The 23,917-nt window shown below is 29.8% G+C and overlaps 1 protein-coding gene across 1 annotated transcript in view; it reads left to right on the top strand.

The window, feature by feature from the left end:
- Positions 1–22,783, top strand: part of LOC136979882 (cGMP-specific 3',5'-cyclic phosphodiesterase-like) — a 29,327-nt gene extending 6,544 nt beyond the window's left edge. The window contains exons 3-21 of the mRNA XM_067275908.1: positions 7,676–7,834; positions 9,167–9,256; positions 12,733–12,876; positions 14,133–14,210; positions 14,287–14,348; positions 15,669–15,738; positions 18,132–18,206; positions 18,821–18,964; positions 19,077–19,220; positions 19,296–19,442; positions 19,552–19,659; positions 19,809–19,918; positions 20,003–20,191; positions 20,346–20,423; positions 20,505–20,643; positions 20,741–20,825; positions 20,900–21,031; positions 21,426–21,481; positions 21,710–22,783. Coding sequence (XP_067132009.1) covers positions 7,676–7,834; positions 9,167–9,256; positions 12,733–12,876; positions 14,133–14,210; positions 14,287–14,348; positions 15,669–15,738; positions 18,132–18,206; positions 18,821–18,964; positions 19,077–19,220; positions 19,296–19,442; positions 19,552–19,659; positions 19,809–19,918; positions 20,003–20,191; positions 20,346–20,423; positions 20,505–20,643; positions 20,741–20,825; positions 20,900–21,031; positions 21,426–21,481; positions 21,710–21,835 — 2,136 coding nt within the window. The 3' untranslated portion in view covers positions 21,836–22,783. The remainder of the gene's footprint in view (positions 1–7,675; positions 7,835–9,166; positions 9,257–12,732; positions 12,877–14,132; positions 14,211–14,286; positions 14,349–15,668; positions 15,739–18,131; positions 18,207–18,820; positions 18,965–19,076; positions 19,221–19,295; positions 19,443–19,551; positions 19,660–19,808; positions 19,919–20,002; positions 20,192–20,345; positions 20,424–20,504; positions 20,644–20,740; positions 20,826–20,899; positions 21,032–21,425; positions 21,482–21,709) is intronic.
- Positions 22,784–23,917: the final 1,134 nt, after the last annotated feature.

Below are 23,917 nucleotides of genomic sequence, written 5' to 3'. Positions count from 1 at the left end.
TTATTTGTGTTTAAATATTTTATTTTTAATTCTAATTCCCATAGTATTTTATTAAATAAATAAATGATAATACTATAAAAATTGTTTCTTTTTATAATGATTTATGCGGAATGTTTATTCTGAGAGAAAAAAATTTCCTAGTTAAAATTTCCGTAAAGGAAGTTTTCGCCTATTAAAATTTACCTAACGATTTCCTCGTGTGAATAAAAAGTTTCGTTTTCCCCAATAAAAAGAAATTTCCCTAAATTTCCCAAAATGTGACATTTAAATTAAATGTTTTAAAATAAAATATTAAGAAAATTCTAATATGTTTTATAGAAAGTGTTTAAAATATAATTGTTATATTTTATTAGTTTAAGGATTCATTCACAGATGGCGCTAATTAATTTTGCGAAATACATAAATAATATAATAGAAATTATAGCGTCATAATCAGTTATAATTAACTTTTAATTAGTGTTTTGAGTCGGTTTAATTAGTAACAAAGTGTGTCAGATACGCCTCTGAAAAATAAATACATAAATAAATAAATAGCAAAACATTGGAAGATAGTCGACAAGGGAATAACATTGAGCATCGAATTGCAGCATTCGAGGAATATGCGCTAGAAGGGCGGGGTTCCAATTAACAAAATAGGTGAAAAAATTCAAAAAAAATGTAACCTTTTCTCAAATGATATTGGTATGCTCCTCCCTTTCTGTGAATCTTTATATTTTGTCCTTGAACCCCCGTTTCTGTTACTTCATTTGTTTGCATAGGCATCATCTCGTCTGACACCTCGTCCTCATCAAGATCGTACATCTTCATTTGCATTCTCGCTCAAATTTCTTCTTCGTCTTTAATTCTAATGGCATAGATACGCGTTGGTAAAAAAATAGTCTTCTTTTACATTTGGCTATTGCCTGTAATTATCTAATTTGAGCAACTCCCTTTGAAAGCGATGAAAATGAATACTGTAGCTTTTTGTATCGTATTAAAGTGTGTCAAATTGATCTAGAATAGACCGTATATACGCAATGCTATGTATACACTATGTAATTTACACGTTTATTATTGAATAGTCTTTCCAAATTGCATGAAATATTCAGGATCGTGTGATGCACTGAATGTAGATATTAAAAAAACTACCTTCTGGTATTTTTATTCTTTTATATCTACTCACGAATTGAATAAATATGCAAATAAAAATGACTCAAATTGGAAATTTCTCTTCTAAATTTTATATTCAGCACTATGTCAAATTCCCCTTAACGCTAAATGACCTTGGAAACGGTAGCCATGTAAAAATCATCTCATATTTTTCATAATATTTCATTGTTCTGATGTAATTTAGATAAGATGCTAAATAGGGAATAGAGAGATGAGTAGATAAATAAGAGAGATCAGAATAGAGGAAATTAGTTCATTGGAGTATAGAGCATTATCTGCATCAGTTTAAGCCGAAATAGAGTTTAACCCACAACAAAATCACTGAAGAAACAAGACAACGAACTTACTGTACTGTTATGTTAAAAACCAACAATATTTCACTATGAAAATTGTTTATCTGTTGATTAAATCATTGAGGAATGTTGTAGTATCTAAGAGGCGCGTAGGAGTCTTGTAGCATCGAAATATCCTGGCATTGTTTATGCTAAAAAAGTTCGTCGCGTGAATCACGTGTTCCAGTTTCAGTTATGAGAATGTAATTTTGTTCTATTTCTATAAGTAGCGCTTATTACATCAAAGAAAACTTACTTCTGAAAGAGTTTCTCTGCTAAAACATCCCCCAAACAGGAAATACATTCCTGTGTCAAATGATATAAAGAATCTTCAATTCTTTACATCATTTGATCCAGGAATTTGACCAGGAACAAATGATGAAAAGTATCGAATGATCCTTTGCATCATTGTTCTGTCGTCGTGCCTTTTACGCGGAAAAGTTACAAAATTGTTACGTTTATCTATATATATGTAACAAAATTAGCTAAAATTCTGCAAGTGGAATTAGGCATTTTTTAAAATTAAATTATATTAAATCGTTTGAAAAATTCCTTCTACTCTTATATATAAATACGATTTTCCTCATAACAAATCTTATCTTCGCATTGTCAAATAAGCAAGTACAGTATATTGAGGTCATACGGAAAGGATGGAATAAAAGAATAAGGGTCGAACTTCCGGACTCTATTCTTGTCCATTCAAAAAAAGTACGATGAACTTGTACACACCCAAGCTTTTACGAAATCCTATAATAAATTACAAAAATAATCATGTTTTTTTTCTATGGATGTATTCGTGTAGTTGTTTGTCTGTAATCTAAACTTAGAAATCGAACTTAGTTAATCAGAAACTTATTGAATTCTTATTTTAACAATTGATCATAAATTCGTTTTCAAATGCTTCTTTAGCGTGATGCAAAATACATCAATCTCTAAAAAAATATATACTCGTATATAAAATAAATTTTAAGAGCTCGTTAAACGTAGTTACTTGGAGAATATGAAGTGTGTCTCTTTCTGTAGGTCTACAGAATGTCCCACTTCTCGTTTCTATCTTCCTTTCTAGGAAGTTATTACTTAAGTGGATGTAAGTTGATGACATCAATCTTAGACACGCGAATAATCTTTGATTCGTCTTTAGCTTTTGCGATTGCCTTTTAGATAAAGATTTAGCAAGTAAAAAAAAAGGAAAGAAGGAAACAATAGACACTTTGAAAAAATGTATAACCGCAATCTAGTAATTATAGCAATTTGAACATTTCTAATTACATTCATTTTTCTTGTATAATCGAACCTCTAATAACGGTCACATCTCGACAACGGCCACCTGTAAACAGCGGCCATTTTTTCAGAAACTATTTTAGCAAAAATGCGTACAAAATAACCCCCAAACAATGGCGACCTTTGAGCAACGGCCATTTTTTATCTTTTTCTTGTACAGTTATTTACATGTTTTTGTTGTTGTCGTTTCTTGTACTGTACATATATTTGAATTTCTAATAATAGTTACCTTCCGACAACGGCCACCACTTTTTTCAGGAGTTTTTTAAACAAAAATGCATACAAAATAACCTCCAAACAAGGTCACTTCTGAGCAACGGGTACTCATCGGTGGCCATTTTTCGGAGGTTTCACTGTATTTGTATTAATCGATATATACAGTAAATTAAGTTAAAAACAATATATAAAAATAAGGAAATGTAAGTATTTTTATAGCTACTATATCCTAAATTATTATTATTTTTTTCCTGAAATGTCATCTTTCTTCTAGATCTTAATCATATTTTAATAGCGTCATTCTAAATTTAAATCAGATCAAAATAATAATTTAATGTTTGTAAAAAAGGAAAATATATCTTAAGTATTTTTGAATGGATTTTTATTTACTCAAAACACTCGACAAAGATCGTAAAAATTTACGGAAAAATACTGAATGGCGACAGTAGTACCTTATACACAATAATAAATTATAGTTATTATTAAATGCACGTTGTCCCATAATCTAACGTGCCATGTGACACGCATAGTTTATGTCTAATCTATCTATAAATTGCCTATTTTTTATAGCTCTCGAAGGATAATATAAGTAAAAAGTACATTAAACCACCATTCAATTAATCAACTTTATTAGCAACAGAAGGGCAAAAGATAATTTTTTTAACGCATTTCATATCAATTAACCTTTTCATTATTTACCAAACAACAATAGAAATGCTGTATATTATAATAAATTTGTCATAGTGAAGAAAACGTTAAAATTATTTTATTGCTTCTTGTTTAAAATAGGATTTTAGAGCAGCAAGTCGTACGTTGATCGATAATTACGCATTTTACGATGTCGAACTCCTCTAAATAACATCGGTCCATTCAGACATTCCCGAAAATAACTTAACAACTGACCTAAATTTTTAATTTCTTACGTAGGAAAGCTATTCCTAGATGATTTTCAGGTGAAAAAAATGTGGTCAATTGATAACTTTCGCGTCATTTGGGACTAACCTCGTCGTGTTTTTCCCCATTAATCATGACAATATGAATCAATTTTTATATATTAAACACATTAACCAATAAAATAATTCTTAACTAAAAATAATGAAATTCATTTTATACATAAATATTTTTAAAAAATCGACCATGAAATCCTCCATTTTTTTTATAGTTTTTTGCCAGTATCTTGATGCGAAAGAAAAAAAAGAAACGAAAATGTGATTCGTCCATCTAACAAATGATGATAATCGCGATTTAATTACAGCAATTATATAATGAATTCATTTTAAATAATTGCAAAAGATTTCATAATATAACCTAATTGATTATAATTTGACTTTCATTTTTACATTTGGCACTATTAAATATTTCTTCGCGTGTAATAAGTCGACTGTCCACTTCCTAAAACATTAGTTAATAGTTAAATAACAAGAATGAAACAATTGGATACAGCAAGTTATTCATGACGTTCCCTATATACATATGTAAGTACGTTAAATAAACATATTCGAAGAAAAATAATTGCAGATACCTCGAAAAAAAATTGAAATTTACATATTTAGTTTTTCTAAATGATACGTCGCCCTTTCGTTTTATTGAAATTTAAATAATTAATTATAATTTATTTATTTTACATCCATAATTTTTTTTTATCGCTAATTAACTTTTAAATCCTACTTTAACTGGATTTTACTTTTGTTTTATTTAGTAATTAAAATCTTTTTTCCGAATTTTTGTTATAGAAACAATTACATTTATATAAAAATGAGTTATGTTTTATATAACACATATAAATTATATAAATATTATTCTGTAATTATACGATCATTTTATCTATCAACAGCGCTGTATTCAGTTTAAAATAAGAATAATTTCTAAAAATATTGTAATAAATTTATCAAAATATGATACAATTTAAAATATTTAGATGATACATAATAATTTTTTTATCAATATTATTTAATTAATTATATTCTTGGGTCAATGAACCGTTGTTTATATCGTATCGATATTAATTCACGTCCCATCACACAGATTAATTTTCATCACATAAATTAATATTTAACATCTCCATTAATATATTCTAAAAGTGAATATTTCTCGAGGGCATCGATATCGGTTTAAAAATAACTCAAAATGGCTCATAAAATATCGGCGTATACTTTAAAAAGACGATTTTCTTAATCTTTTACACGAGGCGATTGCCGTTTTAATCATGGAAGAAATATTTATAAAACGTAAATCTTCGGGTAAATTAGAGAAAAATAAAATGAGAAATCGGCTTGATAAAAAGGGGAAACGACGCATATTCATTGGCATTGTTTAGCTCTCAAGGACACATCATTGAATACAAATAAAATGCAAAGAAGGTCAACTGTTTAGAGAAGGTTATTTAAGTTTATTCTTAAAAGAATTTATATAGAGCGACGTCATTGTATTTAGAAAACGCGTAACGAAAGCGGCTGTATTATTAACTTTAATAGGTTAAATTTCGTTAGAAATTTAAAAAATAATATGTATTTTTTTTATATTTGACGCTTGAATTCGATACAGATAAGTGAAATTTTTATAAATAAACCTTTAAATATTCGATAGATCGGCTTTGTAGTTCGATTAGATTTTCTTCCTGGAAGCAGACAAATCCTTTTCGTAACTTTTTTTTTTAAAGTTAGAGATTTATGAAGGGCTTGGCTCATCAAATAGCCTACTTCGATTTGGCCTCTTGTGGATTTTAAACTCGTAACTTTGAATAACTTGCGCGAATTAGATACTTTGATAAAGAACTAAACGCTTTGAAAATGAAAAAAATTTAGGATATTACATATCATATTAAAATTTATCATTTGGAATGATGAAAAATAATCTACAGGATATAAATTTTAGAATATAAAGTGTAGATATTTTAAATACAGGGTAATAAAGATACTATATTACATTCTCTAGTGCTTTATGCAAGAAGTGTTATTGCAAATTATGTTGTTTAATCCGATGAGATTCGGAAAATTTATTTCTACACAATGTACAAATAGGAATATTTACGAAATTCTATATAAAATATAAACTTAAATCGCTTTACGATGTACAGATAAGAACTTATGTACATTGTATATATGAGATTATATGAAAAATAAGCAGATAACTTTCATAAACATGCGGTGTAACCTCATAAACCGGTCAAAATATCTAATATAGCCTAGTTGCCGTTCAACTTTCGAGCTAAATATGTGACAACTTTTTATGCTTAATCCGGATTTGATACTATTAACCGCAGAAGTGTTGTGTAGTTTCAATATTTGACTGTCTTTTAATGTTAATAATAATATAAAAAACTTTAAATTACCAGAATCATTCGCAATTATCCGATATTAAATTTTAAAATAAACAGGCAGAAAGATCTGTATTAAAATACTAAAATTGCAAAAACATCTTTTTTCTATATTGTAAATAAGACTATTTTCATCTGTCTTGAACCTAGAATAAAGACCAATTCCACGAGGAATTTCAAATAGTGTAAGAGTTTTAGTGGAGTATTTGTCATAACGGACATAGCTGGAGAGACTATTGAATGAATTGTTTTGATAGCACTCCTTTTGGAATTTTTAGTCTTTTTCGAATTTCTGAAGGAAGAGTCTGAATTATTCCATAAACAAGCTTTCAGAAAAATAGGTACTTTAGCTTCAAGGAGCGAGTCAGTCGTGGATCGAATGACGTCGCACCGGATGGTATCAAAGTGTTACGCTCATCAATTGTAATGAAGATTAAGTGTTTTCTTCTATTCCTTTTGCTTTAGCTCTCGAGCGGATGGCCAAATTTTCCGAGAGGGACACGGCGACGCCGTTACCTCCCAACTCTTCCCTCCTCTCTGGAAACAAAGCAAACAAAGAAAAAACAACCAGTGTCTGTTCTTCGATTCATGGAACTTCCCACAATTCTCTGTCTAATTGGCTCCAACGACACTTGAATGCCCGTGTGAGTGCCCATTGTCTTAGCCATCATCAGACTCCATTGTTTTTCCGGAGACTCTATGCAGAATTTCCCAGTGATTTCATAAGTCCGTATTGATTTCAGGTACACTTTGGACGCAAATAGAAGGATTGATGACGTCATTCCCCGGCCCCTACTCCGGCTGACGTCAAAGGAAAGAGGATTGTACGTTGTCTTTTTACAATAACTCTTTCCCTTAAGATACGCGAACCTTATCAGATTCTGTTTGTTTCTTTCGGAATTTTAGTTTATTTTAGAAATGCTTTGTTTACGTAAAGCAAACATCGGAAACGTTTAGAAAAATTAGCACTCGTTCCTGTTTGTAAATATAGTTAAATAAAATTACCATGGGATTTTCAAGGAAATCACATTCGAAATTTCCTGAATTTAATGTACAGATCAATCGATAGGAATTCATCTGATTATTTCTCAGACATCGATATAAATTTATAGGAAAATACAATATACTTTGTACATAAATAATTTCCCTTCTATAAACAAATATAATGAAATAAGCCCTGTTAGTACAGGAAAAATAATATAAATAAAGAGATAATAGTGTTAAACGCGTTTTTGCATAAGCAATGTTGTACATATTGGATAACAGAAACATAATGTTAAATAAAATGATATCGCGAAGATATAGTATCGAGTATTATCTATATCCTAAGCCATGTCGAGTATGTCATTATCAGCGAAAAAGTTTATTTTCTCTATCCTAGGATCCTAGATTTAACAAAGACATCGATTTCAGAACGGGATACAGAACAATCAGTATCATGTGCATGCCTATTGTCAATTATCAAGGGGACGTCATCGGCGTGGCTCAATGCATCAACAAAACAGAAGACGACAAAGTTTTTAATAAGCAAGACGAAGAGGTAAGCCAAGTTTATGCCGGGAAATAAATATTTACGCTATAAGTTGTAAGAACGTGTTTCACAACCTCTCGAACGGACTTTGTAGTCACACTGGCAAATTGCGACGCCTGTATATAAGCTTGGCTGGCGTCAAGGCTAAACACAAACGGTGGTCGCATGTTGCTCTAAGCACACGGCGTTCTCTTTCGCTCGATTTAGTTGCACTGTCGGCAGCGGTGAGTAGACATGGCGAGTTTGCTGCCTCACACCACTTACCCGAGCGCTCCTGCTAAACACGCTCTAGTTCCCAGATTTAAAAGGTTCGGCGGAAGAGTGAAAAAGGTAAGGGTCATTTTTAATAAAGAAATCTTAAACCTCGTGCATTCATTCTGATTTCGGCACGGTATATCGATTTCTCTGCATCACCCACACGTTCTAAAATTATAAAGTGTTGGGCGGATGGTGAGAACAAAGTTTGATCTTGGGCATTGTTTCTTTTATTTTTGTGAAATTATTCTAAGAAATGAATTATTATATCAGTTTATAGACTCGTTAAGTTCAGAAAGAACGGATATTTTTGTTAGTTTTCTGTGTTGTATCGCGTGTAAAACGTTCTCTGTTGTACTTAACACGAGGGTATGATGACTAAGGTAAAGGTACGTTAAATTATTCTTTTAATTTTACTTATAATTAAATTATTAGCGAAACTAAACGAAATTTGTGATGAAAATTTAAAACTTTTTAAAATAAAAAATAGCAAGTTGTATGGTTTAAGTAAAATTGCATTCGACATATTAGTGCAAAGTTTAACCCTTAGCTTCGTCCGTTGATGCGTAATGCTCATTTCATAATTTAAATTAACTGAAAAAAAAATAAATTTAATAAACTGTTACATTATAACCGATTTAATTAGTTCAAATTTTAATTTTTCGGCCCGAAAAACGCATTAATCGAATTAATATTTCGTTATTCTGTTAAGAAGCGACATGAGCGTGTTCTTGAACTTGTGCATAAATATTGCATCATTTTATCTCATCAAACAGAGGGAACATGAATAATAATAAGTGAACAGCGACGAGCGATTCAGCAATTTTTGATATGGCGTCAAAGCTTATTAGGAAAGATCTTTATTCTCGCGTTAACAGATTTATTGATAAGATGACAGTGACGTGACCATCATCGTAAAATGACCCGGCTTTTTCGTTTAGAATTTATGACTAATTCTTCGGCCTTTTATTTATTTGTTTTTTTTAAACCTTTACATTGAATCACTTCCGGGTTTCCTGTTTGGAATTTTTGTTTTCCTTTCTAATTATGTCATTAACGATTCTTCTTTTCTTTATCCCTGTCAAGGTATTCAGAAAATATTTGACTTTCTGCGGGATTGGTATCCAAAATGCACAACTTTTCGAAATGTCCATACAAGAATATAAGAGGAACCAGGTAAGTTAATGCTTTAGCCTAATTAATTAATACTTTAATATAGGATAAACGGTTAATTTGATGTAAAAAAATAAATCAAACAAACAAAAATCGAGAACAAGCGCGGTGCGGAATAAAATTTAAAATTTTGCAATAAATTATTTACTTGTATATTGAAAAATCGTCCATAAACGGAGAGGATTGTGATTTTTTGAATGATGTCATTTCCAGCACGTGCCGCATTATCTTTTTCTAAATAGCTGACGTCATTAATGACTGTAGCCCCATATGTTCTTCCTGCCTAATTCGTCATTCGTTAAATTCTTAAGTTAATTGATGGCATCGAGCATCGCTACGACAATTAGAGTTATTTCTTACAAAAACCGTTCGATTTTTAACGATTTCGATAGGATAATAATTAACATAAATAAGTCTAAATGTGTCATTCTTGTTTCGCAAACGAAAAAAAAAATAACGCTCGTAAAACATTTTGCAAAACTTTATTACGCTTCTATATAATTTAAGTAGGTCTCATTCTTTATCAAAATGCATTTTTTCTTTCTCTTTTCGCTGTTTTTTAATGTGAAGAAAACTCGTAACATAAAATTAAAATTAAACTTTTACGTAATTGATTAATCATCTTTTTATTAATGGAAAATTCTTTAACTTTTTACGAATTTATTATTTTTAAATAGCTAAATCCTTTACGAAATCGTCTAATTCTTATCGTTAAATTTTTAATTTTTTTTTAATTGTTTTCATATTATAATTTAAGGTATACAAAATGATGATATGCATAAATATAACGTCATTATATAGTTATGTAAACAAAAATATCTATATTATTCATAAATGTCATTGTTGAAAATGTTCTTAATTATATGTAAATTGATATTTTCGAAGAAAAAAAAGATTCAAATATTTTAAGTGATTCAGCAAGAAATTTTATTAATAAATATATTAAACTAGCTTAATAATGAGAGAAATAAACAAAAAATTTTAGTCTAAACAAAGAGCGAGAAGAATAGAAAAATATTTCTAAAAATAGCAAATCTATTCATATTCTTTGTGCAATTTTATTATTCGTTCTGGGTCTTTGCTCGTCTTTTGTTAGATTTTTTTATTCTCCGTAGGATTTTTTTAATTGTGCCTTTTAACGATTGTAATCTGACGAATGTAAACTGTATATTCAATAAGAATATTTCAGATAATTGTTATCATTTGGTAAGAGGAAAGGTTTATGTAGCGAGGATAAAATATTAACCCCTTCTGCACTTGTATTCAGTGTTAGTTATAAAGAGCGTTACGAGTTAAAGATGTTGATATGTGATGCTATTTATCTTGGATAGAAAGCGTTATCCTCCAATTACTCGGAAGAATTTTCTTTCTAGTAGTAGTATAGTTGTGAAGTGGCTCCACCCCACCCGTATACGGTAGCAGACCATCATCTACGAACAGGACCCTCCATTCACTCACTCATCGCAACCGCTTCCGTCCCTACTTATAGCTATTTGGAGGACGCAGTTCCGGAACTGTGGACATAAGCACCTACTTACGCACATACCGCGTGTCGGGGCGCCATCACGTTCTAAAGTCCGTTACTTCGGTGGTTCTCGATCACACCGTAACAGAGATGGAACCGAATCAGTCATGAGATTTGAGCAGGTAGGACTAGAATATATTTATGATTTATATCTCTGTATATAAATTCAAATTTTCATCACTGAACGATTTGCAATTTCGTACTTTCATAACAATTTAATTTTTGCACAATGGATAAAGTCTTTGTGTTTAAGGTTCACCCGCGCGAAAGGCGAATGCCAATCTCCTATGCCACAGTTTTTAATAGCTTTACTCTATTGGTGTTTGTGCAAAAAAAAAAAAAAAAAGCATGGATATAATTAAGCTCGTTTTCTTTTTTTTTCAATTCCTCGATTGTTGCGATGCGCTCTCAAACACCATTATTCAACTTTTATCTAGCCCATGGGGGTAACTGTAGCTAGCATTTCAATGAAGCGCAAATGGCTCCAGTCCGTGCGGCGCTAAGAAAATTAATAAAAATGACCGTTTGTTGTGGTAGACGACATTTGGGCGACTCGATAAACGCAATACGACACGTCCGAAATGAATACTGTCAAACGAAACGATGGATCTCTCCTAGCAAACCGGAGCAACAAGAGCAACTTCTTTTTCTTCCAGTATTAAATGAACCATTCGCTTTTTTTCTGATTTATAAATAGCTGTAGAGAATAAAGATGATCCATTCATCATCCTTATTAATTTTAGTTACAACTTTGATCGCCACGTTAATTTCCATAATTGAAACGCTTCTTTGTTTATAGTAACCGGCTTTAACTCGATCTAGTCGACTGACTGTTGCAATTTTTTTTCTTTCGGGTTCAAAAACCATATCGCTATGTATCATGGCCAGTTCTGTTTATGTTTCCTTTTAAGCACAATACACGATCTCATTTATATATTTCCGTAATTATCTAGTGATGAAATCCTAATTTTTTTAATCTCCGTGTTTCGTTTATCACCTTTAATAAACTAGATTTTGTATAATTTAAATTATTTAACGAGTTGAAATAATTTTAATTTCCAAATTATTTGCAATAACTCGTTCCTTCGACTTGAATTATTTAGATAGAAGAATTATGCATTTGAATAAATCCGATTTTGCAACATTCAGAACTTGTAAGCGCGATTGCATCAGGTTTATAAGTTTGGCGGGGACGAAAGCGTAATTTAACAAATTGCTCTGTTTAACTTGCAGCCATTAAATGAATGTGTTCCCACGCCGCTCTCATTGTCTTGCTTTAAAAGATTCTATTGTTCCAGGAGACTTAATAATTGGTGTGGATGAAAAGGGTAGAAAAAACCGTCCATCTATTCTAAAACAAGCTACTAATTCATGCATTCGGCGCCATCCGTGCCGAGTGAGTCGCCACCATTGTCAGATGATCATATCTGGATAGCGGAGATGATTGTTTATTTTGCGTGCTCTGGATGCCTTCTTCCAGCTGATGAAACCTCCATTCTGTAGAAAGACGCGAACAATTTATAATCCACTTCATATTTCATCGAATATTTTTTTTTTCTTGTAAATCACTTAGCTTGTTTCGATTAGGATTCTCCACGGGAAGCGAGGGTGGAAAAGAACATTTTAAGTGCAGCTTCTGATGGAAAGCTTCCATCGAGTCTTAAAATAAACATCAGAATTCACTTTTCACTGCTGCTTTACGATAAGATTCATTGAAACTATTCGGCAGGAGTTTATTGATAAATAATTTATTGCACCATTGACATTTTTTTAAAAGATGCACTTATGTAAATTAATACGGCTTTTACAAGAAAGTAATTTTAATATCGCTAACAACTAAATTCCGGTTTACAAAAAATATTACTCTTTTATTGATAAAGAATCTCTTACATGTTCAGATAGGCTAATACACTTCATACAGAATATTTAATATAAATATATTTGTCTTTTTCAGTTATTATTGAGCCTGGCCCAGTCCATATTCGAAGAGACCTCATCTTTAGATAGACTCATCAATAAAATCATGTCGAAAGCTCAGGGACTTCTGCAATGTGAAAAATGCCGAGTCTACTTAGTGGATACGGAACAAAAAGATGCGGTAATTAATGTTGTTATTGATTTAAAAACGCGTTAAATAACGTTATGTTGATTTAAAAAAAAAAAATAAAATAAATATTGCACGTGGTTACTAGAGTAATTGGAACGTTTTCGTATCGTTCGTTATCCCGAAAACAGCCAATTCACTTGTTTACAGATAGTTATCGAATCGCTATTGTGGACATTTGGAGGTTGGGTTACAGTACGTTGTGAGCGGCACGTCCGCCTAAATACTACACACAAATTTATGTAAACCCAAACAATACTACGGATTATGTCACAGTACTTGACTGAAAATGCGGTCACTTATGTGAAGTTTACTAACAATGACTTTCTAAAAGACCTTGTTAATGAATCGGGCTTCTCGATTTTGTTTAAAACCAATGACTTTCTTCAATTCACATCACCCTTAAGTGGCCGTACCTTAAGCGTTTACCAATCTAAGACTGTCGTAGAATTTATAATTAGTTGGGAGATCTTTTTATCCGGAATTTAAACTATATCGAGTATTTAACCCCCCTGAAGTGTGAAGAATTTTAAGTTCTAATTCGTTTCCCGCGTTAAAACTGTGAATATATTATATTGCATTTATCAATTTATTTAATATTAAACTAAAATATTCGAATTCTCTTCCTTAGCTTTAAAAAATAGCACTGTATAATCTTTAATACACTTTGATTATTTTGCACTTGTGTATATGAATGTTAAGCTGTCAAGAGCGTGTTACCTAACTCTTTACACAGCTTAACGGGAAACCAATGTTTATTATGAAAAGATCGTGTCTATCACTCGTCGAGTCGATTCATCATTTAGAGATCTCTCCGATTAAAGTTTTCAAAATGTTATCGACTGATAGCAATTCTAAGAATTAGACAAAACAGGTTTTATTTAATTGAATGGCATCTTAATTCTTTTTCTGGAACACCCATAAAGTTTATCGCTATTATTTTGATCTGCTACAAGTTCGAAAATAATACTCCATTGATGCTTATTGACGACAGCTTTCAAATATTAGAGTCGTAATGGCGACAGAAGGGATTTTTCTAATCCCCTTTTCGTTATAGGCGCCGATGCGAGGTGAATTTTTTACATCTTTATGCCCACACTTCGCTGTTACCTACGACTTCAGAGCAATGATCTCTCGGGCGTGGATAAAACTAACAATAAAGTGCAATGTTTACTACCACTTAATGTTATATGGAAGCACAAACTGACTATTAATATATTTATGTTTTCTTTTTTTTTATAAAATTTCAGTTGACTTATCACAGAGAACAGTTAGAAATCGGGAAAATATCTCCAATTTTTAAACCCAGGAAATTTTCTAGGCCAGAGGTATAACAAATTTAATTTACTTGGCTTTATTTTAACATTCGTAAACAGAGTTTTAAATGAATTGTTTCTTCTGCAGGATGTTATTTTCACTACGATATTCGAATTGAGAAGAGACGAAGAAGAGATTCGGCGTCCCAGGTGAGCTAAACAATTCTGTTAATATATTGACCTCACTTACACAACATTTTATGTAACTAATGTTGGGAAATAAACTCAGTTTTTGAATGAGGTTCTGCAGCCCGAGGTAATTCTCTGGTGGAGACATTCGAGCAGACTGCAGGTCGAGCATCCCTGTTAATGGCAGAGGTCGTACATTGTCCCGAAAGTAGCAGTTTAACGGGCACCTTAGAGGTAGTTAGTGGCGGGGAAAAGGGGGGAAGACATGGAAGGGGAAGGAAATTCTCACGATCCGAAGTAATTCGATCGCTATTGTGCATTCTATAAAATCTACTCGAAGTTTTAAAAAGAAAGTATGTCGAACTGTTTGATTTCTGTTTCGAGTCTCCCTTCCCCCGCTGCCTGACGTCACCGGGCGCCACCCAATAAAAAAAACCCTTCTAATGACGCACGCCTTGAAAAAGATTTCTTTAAGTTCCGCACAATTAAAACTTTCTTCTCTGCCTAGTGACGTCGGGTGTCCCCGTTTTTATCCTAATATTTTGCTCGTTAACCGGAAAGTCAAGGCTGTTTATATAGAATACAAGAGAAATAGCAAAACACATATCTGCAAAAATAAATGGAGGTCAAGGGTCGAAAACATATTCGCGCGTAAATCTGAGTATTGAATGAGCAACCTTGTTGTGGTAGATGAGCAGAAGTATGCAAGGGTCACCCGCTACAAGTGCTGGTCTACCAACTACAAGATGCCGTGAAGTGGGCTAATCGATGGAAGAGTTGGACAACCTCGCTCGGTTTGTCTCGATCGTAACTCGACGATGAGGTTGACCCGACCGCTTAATTAAAGTCCGTAACGCGACACCCTTAAGTCTGTCAGAAGTAAAGTAACGAGAGAGCGCCGACCTGTCCGACGCCGTCTCCTTCATTGTTCATTCCCCCTTTCGTGGGAATGTCCTGACGTACTCCATCACTGGATTTATCTCCGGCTGCTATCCTCGCCCATCTCCGTTCCACCGGATAATAAATAACTATTTTTCCTTCTCCGCCTAATTTATCAATGCAAATCCTCTCTATCCGTAATTAAATTCGATTTTTTATTCTTCTGAACACCCGAATTTCTATTGAGATTCCTTCTAAAATACTATCGAGTGCAACGACTTTAATTCGGAAGGTCATATATTTTTAATTTTTAATACATTACCATTAAATTCTTAATTGAGTTTAACTTGTCGTAACCTCTTTCTATATAGCGTCGAATTTATTCGAGCGAATCGTTTTCTTTGCTCCACTAAATAATTCTTTGTTTTTCGAAGTATATAAATGAATAATTTTCCTTTTCAGTCTGATGGAATTGGCAGGACAGGAAATGATTCATGTTCATTTTGCTCGTCACGTCGTTGCGACAGGACAGGTAAGGCGACTTTTTCTATTTATTATTTTTTCTAAATGCCATTTTAAAAATCGTGTTATCCTCTTTAACCTTTTCCCTAAATATTTTCTTTCGATTGGGACGAAAGAAACTCGTTCGAATTGCCAGAACTCGACTAACAGGAAAACAGCTGTCGATATTTTAACCATTTTATTTTAATTTTCCCATATATATATTTATATTTGAATGATTGCAAAAAATTAAAAAATACGCGTTTGAAATAGGCTAAAATCATTTTTTCGTTAATTGAACATTATTTTTGATGAAAATAATTTCATAATTAGTAGCGCGAGTGAAGAATAACGCATTTTAAAAATGATTTGGCATGTTTTTCTAAAAGGTGTCAAATATGCGTTAATAACATTGTCAGGTTTATAAGTATGTTCTTCCTATTCTCTTCATAGCGATAAGCAAAACTAATATTTTGTTTACGAACAAATATTCTTTACAATAAGATTCAAAATATTTGGTTTCAGATATTTAACAAAATTCTTCCTTAATCATTATGATTCTGCAAAAAAAAATTACGATCGAATTCTTACGATTCATATCGACTGACACGCAATAAATCATTCTTCGAAAATCAAATTTTTGCGTGAATACACCTAAAAGGGGAATGTCCTCATTCTTAAATGCAATCGTGTCTCCATCTGGTGAGAATAAGAATTAACATTGCTAATTCCTATAAAATCCTTGCCGTTTTCGTACGAAACAAATATAATGAAATTTAAATTTGTTTATAACTTTTAATGCTTAAACAAATGTCGATGGCGAGTTTTTTCCTAATGAACAGTCTATAAATACGCATATTGCATCTAAGGACGCAAATCAATGATAAACAGTAGTTCATTTCATACAAAACAAAACCAAAAATATACCATTGGTTTGCTTACTTAGCCGTTATGTCACTTTGAAGCATCCATATTGCAAATAAATTATTAAATTAACTTTACATCTTCGCATATATACAAAACAAGTAATAATTTTTCATATATTTAAGTTATTTCCTTATATAATCTTTACAAATCAGAATATCAAATTCGCCATCATTGAGAAATGCCAGGAAAAATCCTTTAGCCCTAGATTAATCAAAGAAATAAAGCGAAATTAATACGATTTTAAGTGTTATTTAATAACTTAGACCACCAATAATAATAACTTAGACAATACAAAAACTGAATATTATATTGCTAATAATTTGTTCAGTAAAGCATAAAATAAATATGCAATATAATCTTATATTCTATTTTGCTATCTTTCTATTTTATTGATGTTTAATTGTGATTTCAAAAGGCGATAAAATAATTTAGATTCCTTAAAAATATTTTTAGAAATTTTAAGCAAGCCAGAAAAGAATGCATTTTAATTATATAAATTGATTATGTAACAAATATTTCCATTAATATTTAATTAATTCAAAAATCCTGTGACCTAGTCATTGGTGTACAATACAAAGCAGAGGAAAGACTTAAATGCACCTTGGCCTTCTATTCGATAACGGTTACGAAAAAGTTAGTATTAAAAAAAGTTTCACAAATGTAAATCTAAATTTTGCAATTAAGGATATATCGTAATGAAGTTAACGGATAAGATCAGAATCTTTGGCATTACGTCGAACGCATAATTTCGGAAAACGTAACTGATTTGGCTGGCCTTCAATGAAGATTAAAGATAATAAGTGTAAATAATAGTACACAAATCATAAAAAAAATAAACGAAATTATTTGTTTTCAGATAGGAATATGATACTAAATGATTTATTTCCATGAAATTAATTTAGGTAACATTTATATATATATAAAGCTATTCTGATCAATCCTGTCGTGATAGCGTATCGAGTTAATTCAACATGGATCCAAAACTGGATTCATTTATCAGGGTCAAACTTATGATCATAGAATTTTGTTTCTTGATTTAGACATACGATCTATGTATTAAGATTTACATTTTTTATATCGTTCGCTTATGTAAAGATTGAATATATTTATGAACAAACTGAATAATTAAACATTTAGAACGTATCATAATTGTATTACTCCTACATTATATAACATAATTGACATTATATAGCATAATTGACATGATCTCGACTAAATTAAACGCATTAAATCCATTCATTTGATCAATAATGAAAAGTCGACTTTTTTAAATAAACGAGATGATGTTTATCACTGATTTTTAAAAATTCAACTATTTTGCGTTCATATTGAAAATTCAGGGAAGAATGTCATTTGTTTAGTAATAATAAATATATTCCAAATCAGTGGCCCGTATTCGTTTTTGATACGGGAAAAGTTACTAATTTGTTCAATTTTTCTATTTAACTTGTTCCAAAGAAATTATTGTATATTAATAGATATTTCTTTTGATAACAGACATTTAATTGGCTGGGTACCGATGAAGAATTGGATGAAATGAAAAACATCTTACGGCTATCCTCTTTCAAAGAAGTAAGTGTTAATGTACTCCGTGAGAAAGGATTATATCGATTTAAACTAAAATACTCTGATTGTACGTCTAATAAATAATAATAGTAATAAGGTACTCTAATAATTCTAAGTATAAATGTTTAAGAATTTAATTCAGAGAAATTGGTAATTAGATTCCGAAGAACAAAGCTGTCTTATTAGCTGGACATAGGTTTGGTCGGGAGCACAAAGAACAACATTATGAAACCGATGGAAACAAATCATATGCCAATTATACCGATCATATTTGTTTACAATTTTTCAATATTAGGCATACTATATAGTTAATTTATATTGGACAACCTTGAGTTAGATTCCTGATATAGTTACTTTCCGGGCAAAGTTACTTGTTTATTCACATCATCCCATTTAGAGGTTGAAAAGATTTAATTTTATTATGTTTGAATAGTTCAAGAGTCACTTCAAATGAACTTCATAAACACTAGTTCAATAGCTTAACTGTTTGTAATTCAATAAGGATAACCTGCTTAAGCATATTGTTTATTATTAACATTTTTAAGTAATTGATTTATAAATTGTTCAAATTTTCTTTTTTTAAAACTATCGTTAATAAATATTTCCTTTTCTTTTTTCAGTTTGGAGTTGAAAACATCAAAGTTTCTGGTCGTGTTTTATCTATACCAATATTCAATAGTGAAAATAAAGTCATAGGAGTTGCCCAATTAGTCAATAAGTTGAATGGCGAACACTTTACGGAAATTGATATCAGCACGTTTGAGGTACTTGTTACTATAATTCCTGAAATTTAAACTTAGTATCCACATAATTACTAAGTCATTATACTTTTAATCTTCATAATTAACTGATTTAAACTTAATTTTTTATTTTTAGGCATTTTCTATATTCTGCGGATTAGGTATACACAACACACAAATGTATGAAAATGCCATAAAATTGATGGCAAAACAAAGAGTTGCGTTAGAAGTTCTTTCCTATCACGCATCATCGTCGGTTGAAGAAATGAATAAATTAATGGTACATTAATTCTTCTTTACAATAATATAATTTAAAATATTAGCATGAAATTAATATTGTTATATTTATTTATAGCATTTGCCAATTCCTTCGGCCAATAAATTCAATTTGTACAGTTTTGAATTCAGTGATTTCGAATTAGCAGATGAGGATACTTGTAAAGCATCTTTAAGAATGTTTATGGATTTGGATCTCATTAGAAAATTTCACATTCCATATCAGGTACATAGGAAAAAATAAATTATTGATGATAAATATTATATATCTTCAATAATCTATAGAAATTTATTATTATAAACTGTGAAAATAATATTTAAAAATATAATTACAGATATTATGTCGTTGGACGTTAAGCGTAAAAAAAAATTATCGTAATGTAACGTATCATAATTGGAGACATGCTCTAAATGTCGCACAAACTATGTTTGCCATGTTAACAGTAAGTTTGATTTTTCCTCTAAAGAAAAACATTTATAATTATAGTAACATTAATCACAGAAGAAAATTCTTTTTTCTTTAATATTTTGAAGATTTAAACATATTTAAATCTAACACACAAGAATAAAAGCCCCCTTTTTACTTTTTCAGATAGGAAATATGAAGCAGATGATGTCAGATTTAGAAATGCTGGCACTTTTAGTAGCTTGTCTATGTCATGATCTTGATCATCGGGGTACTAATAATTCTTTTCAGACAAAGTAAGATAATATCATCATCATTTCTGATTTATTTTTTGATAAATTGTATAATGAAATAAACTAAAAAACATTGCATTATTTCAGAATTGAATCCCCTTTAGCAACTTTGTATACTACCTCAACTATGGAACACCATCATTTTGATCAATGTATTATGATATTAAACAGTGATGGAAACAACATTTTTCAATCCTTCTCTACAGAAGATTACAGAACTGTGATATCTTATATAGAATCAGCAATTCTTGCTACAGATCTTGCTCTTTATTTCAAGTATGTTTATAAAATATTTGATACCTTATTACAAAATAATTATAGATTTTTGTTTTTAATTTTTATGTTAATGGCTCAAAGTATGAAATATTACATTTTCCTTAAGATGAAATTAGGATTAAAAATTAACATATTTTTAAATTTATATTTATAGAAAGAAAGATACATTTGGAAAATTAGTTGAAACTGGTACAACAAATTGGTTAGAACCTGCTAATAAAGATCTCCTCAGGTTAGAAATCTTTCAAAAATGTTTACTTCTAATAATAAATATTATATTGATAAATGAATTATAAATTGATTCATTTAACAGAGGTATGATGATGACTGCATGTGATATATCTGCTATTTGTAAACCATGGGAAATTCAAAGAAAAGTAGCAGAACTGGTCGCCAGTGAATTTTTTGAACAAGGAGATTTAGAAAAAGAAAGATTAAAGGAAAAACCAATTGTAAGTTTTAATCTAGTAAATATAATTATTTTCTCAGATGAAAAAAATATTATTTTATTTTGAGTATGTATATTTAACAATTCTTCTATCTTATCAGGCAATGATGGATAGGGAAAAAAAAGATGAATTGCCTAAGATGCAAGTTGGATTCATTAATTGTATATGTCTCCCATATACAAGGTAATTATTAAATTTATTAAACAAATAAATTCATATTTTCCAGCATTCAACTAAATAAAAACGTTGATACTTTAGGCTTTAACAGTTATTCAACCAGCACTTCAACCATTGTTGGATGGATGTGAAAGAAATAAAAAACATTGGGAAATGTTAGCAGATGAATATGAAAAACATTTGAGAGAACCTACACTTCATAGTTGTAGACATGGTAGGTATTTTATCTTAATTCTAATTTACTATAGATAAATAAAATAATATCTGAACATTAAATAAGATTTTAGAAATTTTAATTTGAAAATTTTTTAAGAAAACGGATAGTATTCTTTTAATATATTTAGCAATGTCAATTTTAATCAAGACATCTACATATATTAAATATGATTTTATGGCATACATTTAATGTACATTAAAGTATAAATTCAATAGAATTAAAATCAGCATTGCAGACAACTTAATTTCATAAAACGATACTATAAAAGTTGCTATTTAATTATATATTATAGTATAGTATAGTATTTATTACCAATTTATAAGATATTACTTTACTTAGATTGATATCAAATTATGATTTTCAAAAATTAAAAAACTTTTTTTCTGTACAGGAACACTGAAGCTTGGAGATATACAGCAAAGTCCTTCAAGAGACAAGCTGCCACAGGTACAAGTTTCCTGAGTACGTTATAATTTTTTCCCCTAAGTCTGTCATCAAAATCTGAAGAACTGCTGTTTAAATCTTATAATAGTTTTTTGAACATATTTATTTAATTTAATATTGCCAAGGAGGAAAGAAATTTTAATTGAATAATGCATTCAGATATATATCTATATATAATTAACTAACTACTATAAATTTAAATAATAATTTAGATTTTATTTTTATTTTCAGAATCAAAAGGAAAAGATAGACACAGAAAATAAACGGAATGAAATAAAATCTCATAAATTAATATGGAACTGTTCCAAATCGTCAGAAGAAAAGTGCAAGCATAGTCGTTTCTGCAACATGCTATGATTGTTTTACACCATTGAATCACTATTTATAAAAGATGTGAACTATTTTTTAACCTTCTCATAAAAACATACAAAGAAGAAATTTCATTTTTAAGAGGATTACATCTTCATCATTTCTTTGAAAGTTTGCCTTGGTGATACCTTGTGAATATATTTTAAAAATTCTACTTATTAGAAGCATTGTTTTGTATGTTGTTGATGAACATTAACAACAATGTTTAAAATTTATTATTTATTGAATATGAAGAAGCAAGGATTATCAACTTCATTCAAATAAATGCTTTTTGGATAAATTTGAACTTAAAAAGAAAGGAAAAAAAAAAAAAAATAGAAATTGTTTAAATACTTATCATCATATCTGAGAAAATAATCACTCAGGAATCTGACATTCCACAACACGAGAATACAGGAAATATTTTTATATTTATAAGGAATTTTAAGTCAGTTTAAACAATTCTCATAAGTGATAAGAAAAGAAACAGAATAAAATTGAATTTACAATAGAAGTAAAATAAAAAAAAAAAAAGTTTATTTCTATTGTGAAATACAGTTTTGAGTGTATTTGGCAAGAATAATGTATTTGAAACAATCCAATTTTTCTATTTAGTCATAATTAGTGTTCTTCGAATATAAGTTCAATAACTTAAAAGCATTTGATGTACCTTAGGGCTTTCATAACACCAAGACAATACTTTAATCATCTGTACAAATCATTAATTATTCTCTAACTTCCTACATAAATTTTAGTTACAATGTAAATATTGTATGTCTGTAAATATTGTATTATGCTAAACATTGTATAAATAATTATGTTATGTGAACTTATTGTATAGTAAGTTGTTTATATTAATTTGATTATTATTTATAATTTTGCTATAACTCATTTTTTTTAAATAAATGCTTAATGTAAGAAGTGCTATGAATAAATTTGTTCCTATTTTAATTGTTTTTTCCATTAGAAATTTATTAACATGAAAATTTCTTTAATACATTTTATATACAATTTTAATATAGATATTTAAGATTTCACAAAAATATTTGTCATTTATAAAGATCAACAAGATAATTCAGAAAAATTTCAGATATGTTGTTTATTTAAAAACATATATTTTTCAATTTGATTATAGACAAATATTACAGTAAGGTACACAATAATACACTTTACATTAACATAAATTCAGATATAGTGTGATCAACAATTGCTCTAGTTCTCACAAGTCAGTTGAGTGTGCTGTCCACTGTTTACAGTACACTATCATTAAATTTTACTATCTTTATTTTTGTGATGTTTGTTACATAAGTATTTTTGCTTGACCAAAGATATATCTCAGATTTAATGCTATATTAAAAAATTTTATGTTAATTTTTTAAAGATAAAATCGTAATACAGTCATAATTATAGATAAATCAACTTGCAAATGGAATCTTTTACTGTCCAAAAAATTATCTGTTCTGATTCAATAAAGATGGGAGAACAGCAAACTTAATTGTTCAGAGATCTCAGTAAGTCTGCTCCAAAAAGATAGAAAAGAGCAGCAAAGTTGCATAGTATTCCTTGCATTTTAAAAGGGTACCAGCCTATAGGTAGTCTGCTAATGACAGAAACTTATATTATTGCAGTATTAATGAAAAAGCTGAATCTAAGCACACATTTTAAATAATTGAAAACTTTAAACCCAAATTATTCCTTTATGGTGGGATTTAACTGTAATTAGCACATATTACATCTATATTCTTTCAAAAACAAAAGCTTTAGTTTGATTCATTTTGATCATAAAAAGAAAATATTTTAATGTTAGAAATTTTTTCCACAATAATAAATACTAATTTTTTAAATAAGAAGAATAAATAAATAAATAAATAATTCAATCTTTCTGCCATAAATATTTCTAATAATCAATATGTTTTGTAATTACCATAATATGTGTTTATAAATATTTAAAAAAGTTGATAATGCATATGACCAACTTTAATATTGATTTCCAAATGATGATTACCTAAATTGGAATTTGAATAATAAAACTATTAGTGAAATTTAGTTGTAACTATAGATGAGTTACTGATATCTAATATAAATATAGTA

The sequence above is a fragment of the Centruroides vittatus genome, unplaced genomic scaffold (genome assembly GCF_030686945.1).
Source record: "Centruroides vittatus isolate TY-2023 unplaced genomic scaffold, ASM3068694v2 contig_651, whole genome shotgun sequence".
NCBI classification, from domain to species: Eukaryota; Metazoa; Arthropoda; class Arachnida; order Scorpiones; family Buthidae; genus Centruroides; species Centruroides vittatus.
Note: the sequence above shows the minus strand (reverse complement) of the source record. Positions and strands in the feature narration are given on the sequence as shown.